Here is an 8,897-nt window from a genome sequence, read left to right as displayed (position 1 = left end):
CTGGTTTTTGTTGTCTTTGATATGTGGTGCATATAATAATTTATTTACATGGTGGTTGGTTGTCGTAGCCAGTGCATTACTGCATGTCAGGAAGTTTAATCTTATTAGCTAATCTGCTTATGTGATCAGAGACAGGGCTCTGCTGTGAGGCTGGGAAGTCTGAGATCAACATCCTTATTTCTAATCAACAACCTTCCGAGATAAAACCCAGTATTGTAGCACACACACACACACACACACAAAACAAGAATGGGACACTGGGTCACCTAAATTAAATTGAGTGATAAACTTGTATTTCCCATCAACTAAAAAGAAAAACAACAACTTATGGCATCCGTGTTGTCGAATGCACCTGCTGCAATTATCCAAATTGTGTTAAAATTGATTAAAAATTCAATATTATTCTGTTAATGGTGTAATTACCTTGGTGTCAATTTTATGCAATGTTCCATTCTATTGGATGAAATCATGCCATAATATTGCATGCTAACATTTGTGGGCATGGCTAATTACACTTTTTGGTTATTATTACACAAATTGTATTAATAAAAATGGTATTGTTTTTTTACAACTAACATTGTCAACATTTGACATTATGGTTTTGCTTCACTTAAACGCATACATCGGGTCTTTGGTGACCCTCCTCGTCAAATGTTTTTTTTTTTCAACCTACAGTATAATAAGAAAAAAATCAAAAGAATGCATTTTCCCACTAAGTTTTTGTAATTGTATTGTAATTGTATTGGGTCACTAACAACCTGAGGTGTGTAACGGCGTGAGTTAAATTGTTTCTACACAACAATAATTGAATCTTTGATGACTGAATATGTGCAATTCACCTTTATTCTTCAGGGTGGCGCTGTCTGATACACAACGATGAAGTGACGTTTCACTCATAATCATCGCAGGCAGAAAACAAAAGAATACTTTTTTTTTTTTTTTTTTTGAATCATCAGCCAAACTTGAAATGGCTCAGTGATTTATTGCAGAGAAAGTACTAAACGATCAAATATTGGAGTTACCGTCACTTGATGGATCTGGTGAAGAAGCTGTCGGCGATCAAAATATTGATTTTGGAGATGTTGAAAATGATAGTTTTGAGGATATGTTTAGTTTGAGATCGTGATTATGAGCCAGATGCTGAATGTATTGAGGAAATTAGCTCTGACAAGGACAGTGATGGTATAAACATCTGCTCAAACTGAACCATTCCGAGCACCAAAAGGTAACAAAATATGCTTTATTATATTCTTCTGTAATTGTTACTCTAATATCAGGAGAGTAATCGCGGATTATATGATCGCGACAGGTATATAACCGTTATATATAGATCCAGGTCGATAAAGACCCGAATATGTAAAAATGATTGGTGAAACATAACAGTCATTAGAGTCAGGAGCTGGAACAGGCCATAACAATTATATTAAAATGTATTATTTATATTTTGCTTATATTGCTTAAAAATTAACTGGAAATTAATTTGTACACTAGTAATGTAAAATACCATCTGTCTTTTTAGATACATGTAAATACATATAATTAAAACATCCGTGCTCTATTTTGAAGCCTCAGAAATAAAAACGGCTTTTATAGATGCGCGCTCCCGTGGCTCAGCGACGTCACTGCGGCTTCCCGACGCCACGCGGTCGTCAAGGAGACGCGCACCTGTTACAGTCAGAGAAGCAGACAGTCTTTACTTGTTAAATTATATTATTAAATCTACCAGTCTGGGAAGGAAGAGAGACAGATATGGAGAAGTCCCACCGAACTAATGTCCTGGTGACCTCCTGTCTGAAGACGCCGGTGGACCCGCACACTAAAGTCCCGTTAGCTCAGTATGAGAGGGAGCGAGCACTGGACAACAGGCACTATGAGAAAGAGGTGACTAAAACATATTCAACTGCATTTATTATTGACTAAAGTATTAAAGAAAGTCCTTTTAATTATATATTGGGTCAAAATTGGCCAATATAACCAAAGCAAAGCGAAACACGCTAATTCATATGTTTTTAGTCAATGTCTTCCTGGCAATATCCATCGTTTGGGCTTAAACATGATTTAAACAATGTTGAAAGTAATAGTTGTGTAACAGGCTAGGGGTGGTTAAACATCTCACTAATGATGATGAAGAAGAAAGATTAACCTTCTTTAGTTGTATATTGAGGTTCAATAAGCATGCTGTGCTAATTTTGTAAGTAAGGACATCAGTAGGAAAAATCAATTGACTGATGTGGTTGTTAAGATTGTTTACTTGTATATGTATGCTAAATAAATAAACATCAAAGGTTACAATTATTCACAAGTAAACGTTTTTTTATAATTTTTATTTTGCAATAAAGCCTACAGTACATACATGTCCTAATTTAGCTTACACGTGTATGCTGTAGGTTTCTTCTCAAATATGGTGAAGAGCCGTGAGACAATATAATGTATGAATGAAGAACAATCTGCCATCTGTCCCTAAAGACGACAGACCTGCAGATTAACAGCTTACACACACACACACACACTGACCGCACGGCGCACACTACTGTTTTCCAGACAAGCATTTCATGAAAAAGAGTCTGACGTATGAAGACACTTGAATCTCAACCTACACTCCTTGATTTCAAAGCATAAACTTTTGTTTGTCAGTCAAAGGATGATCAAAATCTTAAAGAATTGGCGAGATATGCTCTTACATTAACTCTATAGGCATATAGTAGGCCTACCAAAAAGTATTTTTTGCCCAAAATATCAATGCAATAGGTATGCATTTACATTTATTCGTAACCAGCTATATGGACTTCAGTGTGAAGTAGTAGTATGTAAGCAAATCAGCCTGTTGTCATTGTGTGTGTCTCTTAATAGACGGAGTATGACTCTGGATCGGAGCTGTTGGCTGATGATCCTCCTGCTAAAGACAGCAATACTCTGCTGATCAAAGACTACCGTGTAACGGGCGATCACATCGACCTCAGGGAGTTCTACTTCTCAAACCAGGAGTACTACCGCAAACTAGAGCAGCTGAAGACGGCTCATCTCCAGACCATGGCCGAACTCGAACACATGTATCGCAAGAAACTGGACCTCAAAGGGGTGAGCGATGCGGACAACACTGATCGGATCAATCTGTGAGTTTATACATCTTTTCTTGTCTTTTTTTTTTTCATAAATGCATTTGTAGTTGATGGCTTTTACAAACTGAAGTGATTCTGGGTACAGAAACTACCCTACAAAAGTTTGGGGTCGAAGATTTTTTTTAGAACTCTCTTCTGCTCACCAAGATTGATAAAAAATAGTAATATTGTAAAATATTATTACACTTTAAAATATAAATTTTCTATTGTAATATACAGTACACCGCCCGCTCCGATCCAGTCATAGACTCTTAAGCATTTGCCTATTTAAATCCAAACAGCGACTTTTTTTGTGTGGCCGTGCAGTGCATTTTAAAATGTAATTTATTCCTGTGATCAAAGCTGAATTTTCAGCATCATTACTCCAGTCTTCAGTGTCACATGATCCTCCAGAAATCACTCTAATATGATGATTTGATGCCTAAGAAACATTTCTGATTATTATCAAATCAATGTTGAAAATTGTTGTGCTGCTTCACATTTATGTGGAAACGGTGATACATTTTTTTCTTTGATGAATAGAAAGGTCAAAAGAACAGCATTTATGTGAAATAGAAATATTTTCTAACATTATAAATGTCTTTACTGTCATTATTGATCAATTTAATGCATCCAATTCCTTGCTGAATAAAAGTATTGCTTTCTTTTAAAAGAATATCTTACGGACCCCAAACTTTTGAACAGTAGTGTATAACGCAGAACGATTATTATCACACAGAATGCTTCAGCTTATTAATAACATGAGAAAATGATTCACATTTTTTTTTATACAGCTCCCCAGATATAACCGGTGGTCTGAAAAAAGCCCAGTCTGCTCTAGAGCTGCGGAGGACTTCAGACTCCTCTGACCTTTCTGATGAAGAGTCCATTGATGAAAACGGCCAAAGAGACGGCAACACAGAGAAAAGCCTTCATGTCTCGCCCAGAGAGCACATTAAGAACATGTGGCATGACTTCAGTGTCAACAATCTTTCTCCGCCTCAATGGCAGCCGTTTTCATCATCCCTGCAGAGCTTGCCTACTGACTGCCAGACTGACTGCAAACCCAAAAGACGGATTAGAGGTCAACGGCAACACAAGCGCAAGCAAAACGCAGACGATTATTCGCATCCGAGAGTCACGGTTCCCAAGCCTTTCCAGATGACCCTCCGTGAGTTGGAACTGCGCAAGAAGGGCGTAAAATCCCGCTCTGAGATCGAACGAGAGAACGAGGATCTCCGTCGCCAGTTAGACGAGCTAACCGAGTGCCAGAGGAAATTTCGTGCCAGTCCGGTGCCGGCGCACGTGCGTCTCGCGCTCTACGAGGAACAGCAGGAGCGCGACGAGGAGCGCCGGCGCCTCCATCGGGACACGGAGCAGAAACGTCTACACACCTCGCAGAGACCCTTCAGCTTCCTGGAGCGCGAGCGCCTGAAGAAGGAGCAGAAGGAGGCCAGGCTCCGCGAGCAAACGCTCAAGCACGTCAAAGAGGAAGAGGAGAGGAAAAAGTGCCCGTTTAAGGCTAAACCCGTCCCGCGGGCGGTGAGGGAAGCAGCGTCGGGTAAGCAGCAGAAAGAGGAGGAGCTCTACAGGGCGATAAAGATGCAGATGCGGGCGAGAGAACTTCTGCACAACGCATCCATGCCTCCTAGCATGCTAGCACGGCATCTCAGCGAGAAACAGACGCCCAAAGCCGTCCAGGACGACGAGCCGGCCCACCAACCCAAAATCAACACTGAAGTTCCAGACTTTGACGCCAGCTACAGGAGGTTTCGTAAGCAGCTGGAGAAGAGCAGAGAAGTGCGGCCCGTGACGGCATGCGAACCCTTCCAGCTGCGCACGGCGGACATCTCCTCGCACAAAGAACGCATCGTGGCAGAAATCGAAGCAGAGATACAGGGCCCGAAACTGTCACGCTGGCCGTTTGTGAGCCCACGCGCCCTCTCGCCTTCCTCATCCCGTTGCTCCTCGCTGTCCGGAAGCCAGGAGTGCTTGACCGCTAAGATCACGGATGCAGCCAAGAAACGGCAAGAAGCTGTGAGGTAACTGTGATGCCCAACCCTGCTTTAAACCCCAATCCCGCTAGAGCTTTCCAAGTGAAATCCCGTGTCTTCGGCTTTTGGGAATTCCAAAGCTGGAATTTGACTTTCCCGGCCAGTGTGTCTCCAGTTAATAACCCAATGAACAGTGAAAGACTTTACTGAGATGTAGATGCCCCTGAATCCTCCCGCTGCTTTCAAGTCCTCCTGGGAGGTTCAATAGGATTGATTTTGGTCCAAAGCTGCTGAAAAAGTGGATGGCCACTTTTGGACTCTATTGCTGCCATATGGCAAAAAAATATATTAATAAGAGTAACATGCTTTTCTGCATTTAGCCAAAATGAAGAGGGAATGAGAGAATGTGTAGTTTTGTCATGCAAGCTCATCAATTCATAATCCAGGTAAATATGTACTTTCTAGCCAGCTTTAGTGCAATTCTTCATCAATAGTACAGAACTAATGAGTAAATTGACTATTTACAATGTCCAATTAATTGACATCTCCAACTTGTTTGGCACTCAAAGAGTTTCCCACTATAAAGTGTTACATTATGGTGGCACAGATGTGTGTGCATGTTAAAAAATACAGTCATTGTGACGTGACTTGAAGGCAGCATTTATCCCAAACCCTGTCCCTTACCGTAGCGCCGTCATCCCATAAGTGGAGTCCCTCCTTCAAAAGTTCAGTTCTGAGTCTGACAGCTCTTTACTCCCACGAGTAGAAAAGTTCTCGAGCAAAGAAAGCAGACCGAAGACGAAGAGGAGAAATGGAAGGAGAAGCAAAAACTAAGAGAGAAGAGACTGCAAAAAGTGATCACAAAGCGAGCCCAGGCAAACGACCCGCACGTGGCCCTGGCTCAGACCTGCCCGTCCAAACTCAAAGAGTTCAGGTAAACGCCGCTGTCATTACATTCAGGTATTTATTTCAGTGTATGTCTGTACACAATAAGTGCATTGTATCAAAAATGATTCATTTAAATGGTAGCACTTTATTTTACAGTCCTGTTCCCTGTGTACATACTGTGTACTTATTATAATAATTGCAATAACTGGGTATAGTACTGGCCCTGGGTATAATATTGCAATTAACTAGGTACTACCCGTAAACCTAACCCATGTAGCTACCTTATATTATTACCAAGTACTTTCTTAGGTAAGTACATGAAAGTGCATGTACTGTAAAATAAAGTGCAACCAGATTTTGCTCAGAATTATGCATTTATATACCCATACTGATTGACCACTTGAACAAACGTCTGCATGATGAAAACTACCTAAATTGACAGAAACCTTTGGAAAAAAGTACTTTCCAGAATCTTTGGGGAAAAAATATTTGAAATGTAATTGGATTTCCTTTAGTTGGTCTCCTATTGAATTACATGGAGAGGGTGGGGTTTAAGACCTAGACTAATCACTTTTCAGAAATGTGCATTTATTCATATAAATGCTTATATACTGTACATGTGCACATGGGGAACAGGAAACAAGATCTCCAGAGACAGAGAGAGTTCCAGCAAGAGATGAGAGGAATCCAGGAAAGAGTGAAGGGAAGACCTCTGCTACTGGAGCAGGTTGCTCAGGTGAGAGCTGTTTATTAAAAAAAATGACTAAGAAAAAGTTTTCTTTTTGGATTTTTTTGTGCAGATTTTTTCATTTGATTATAAAAAAAATAATAGAAAAAATGTACATTTGAAAAAAAAATTACTATGATTTTTTTTTAAAAAATGTTTTGTGCAACTCTATAAGTCAAGTCACCTTTTATTTATATAGCGCTTTATACAATACAGATTGTTTCAAAGCAGCTTTACAGTGATAAACTGGAAAAGGATGCATTGTTGATTCCGTTGTAAAGATCATCAAACATTAAATTAGTTCATTTCATCTATAAAGCAGTTCTGCAAAAAAAATGATGACATCGTCCAGCTCAGCTCAGTCAGATCAATAATATTGTTGAATATTAAGTGAGAGGACGAGCATCTCAAAGATATCTACAAATTATGTTGATGAAAATGATCATGTAAAGCTCTCTCTCTCAGATGAATGCTAAGAGAGCAGCAGAAAAGCTGTATTCTGCCACTTTGCATGGATGTGGTCTGAGTGAGTCCTTCATCAGCAGTAAAGCTCCTCAAGCCTCGACACACAGACAGACTCCAAGCCCCGCCCACTCTGGCAGCCTGACTCCACCCACATACAGGTACGACAGGTGTGACACTCACACACAGGAATAAGGTGTGACACATACAGGAATGTGCAATAAACTTCCGTATTGTGTAAAACCGTTTGCATCACTTCCAGTTTTTGTTGTAAGTGCTTTGTTATACATAGAGCTGTTTTCCTCAAGATATAAGGAGCGAGCAAAGATGAGCATAACCGATGTCCATCACATATGCAGACTGATTATATGTCCATAGATATCACCATCAGTTCATACTGCCGTTAACACTTTCTCCCACAAGCGGATGCAATGAGGCCTGTTTTCCTGTTCGCTCATTGATGTCCGACATAAAGCCTATTCTGTCATACATTTTAAGAGCATATTTAAAGGAATTATTATCTTTCTCAGAGTCTCTGAATTGTTTTCATTCATTTTTCCATAGTAAAATCAGACACGAAGATCATGAGGACCTTGCAAACTCGCGGGATTCTCCTCTCGATGATTATCCAGATGATTATGAGGAGTACGACCACGACATGGAGGCAGGACACATGGACAGAGATGAGGACGAGAAGCTCAATGTGTGTCATGACAGTGATGAGGAAAAGGGCAATGATGAAAGACACTCACATGGAGACGAGTTGGATTTTGATGATGAGGATGACCGTCATAAGGACGATGACAACATCAGTAAGCACAGCCAGAGCAGAAAGGGTAGCGAAAGTAATAGCAGTCAGCATAGCAACAGGAGCAGAACAGGTAGTGTTAATTAGTTAATTAATTCACTAAGAGAAATGAAAAGATCAGAAAAGTGATGAGAAACAGAAATGACCCTAGTGGAGAAGACGGGTATTTTCCTAAGATATGTCATTTGCTTCTGGCTATTTGATGTGTTTTTGAACTGAGCAAACCTCCATAGTAAATTGTTGTTGGATACATGTATAATAGATTGAATCTTAAAAACCTTGTTAAGAACACGTCCAGATCACATTTAACCTTAAAATAATAATTAAAATTAAAAATTAAAATAAGAATAATATGTCAAATAAAAATGTATGAATTAAACTATATATATATTTTTTTTAGGTAGCCTACTTATACATCATGGGAGTATTTAAGTACAATAAATAATAATAAAAAACATATTGCAATTGTAACAAAACAAAAACAATAGTAGCCTACTGAGGATCACCATTGACAACAAAGAGATTTTGCAAAAAACAAAAGAAAAACCCTCAAAAATATAATAGATGCATTATAGTAATGGGAATTTGCTGAATTATCTTGAAAACAATCATGCAATGGCCATGATTATTTTGATAAATGTATAATTTCTTATTGTTTATATGGGGCAGAATGTGACATGTTTACATGACATTCGCTCAATAAGCAGTTATGAATGTAGCATACATGTGGAAATATGTCTATCCCCTAGTCAGATATATTTAACAAAGGGCCCAAAACACTAAATTATCGAATATGTTACACATTAAATGACTGTGTTTGTATGTGTGTGACTATTAATGGGCGAAAATGAAACTTAATATGTGAAAATAAACTTTATTATTACAATTTTCATATTTATTTGATTGTTTTTTGACTTCTT

The 8,897-nt window shown here is 39.2% G+C and overlaps 1 protein-coding gene across 1 annotated transcript; it reads left to right on the top strand.

Moving 5' to 3' along the window:
• Positions 1-1,618: 1,618 nt before the first annotated feature.
• Positions 1,619-8,867, top strand: fam161a (FAM161 centrosomal protein A). Its single transcript, XM_079617367.1, has 7 exons — positions 1,619-1,881; positions 2,851-3,113; positions 3,893-5,140; positions 5,859-6,026; positions 6,617-6,716; positions 7,173-7,330; positions 7,734-8,867. Exons 1-7 carry the CDS (start codon positions 1,750-1,752, stop codon positions 8,062-8,064), a joined length of 2,400 nt encoding a protein of 799 aa, XP_079473493.1. The 5' UTR covers positions 1,619-1,749; the 3' UTR covers positions 8,065-8,867.
• The last annotated feature ends 30 nt before the right edge of the window (positions 8,868-8,897 follow it).

The sequence above is a fragment of the Phoxinus phoxinus genome, assembly GCF_949152265.1.
Source record: "Phoxinus phoxinus genome assembly, chromosome: 6".
NCBI classification, from domain to species: domain Eukaryota; kingdom Metazoa; phylum Chordata; class Actinopteri; order Cypriniformes; family Leuciscidae; genus Phoxinus; species Phoxinus phoxinus.
Note: the sequence above shows the minus strand (reverse complement) of the source record. Positions and strands in the feature narration are given on the sequence as shown.

Coding starts and splice junctions, on each gene's coding strand:
- fam161a (XM_079617367.1), top strand. CDS start 1,750: ATGGAGAAGTCCCACCGAACTAATGTCCTGGTGACCTCCTGTCTGAAG. Junction 5,141..5,858: donor AAACGGCAAGAAGCTGTGAG/GTAACTGTGATG, acceptor TCCCACGAGTAG/AAAAGTTCTCGAGCAAAGAA. Junction 6,027..6,616: donor TCCAAACTCAAAGAGTTCAG/GTAAACGCCGCT, acceptor CATGGGGAACAG/GAAACAAGATCTCCAGAGAC.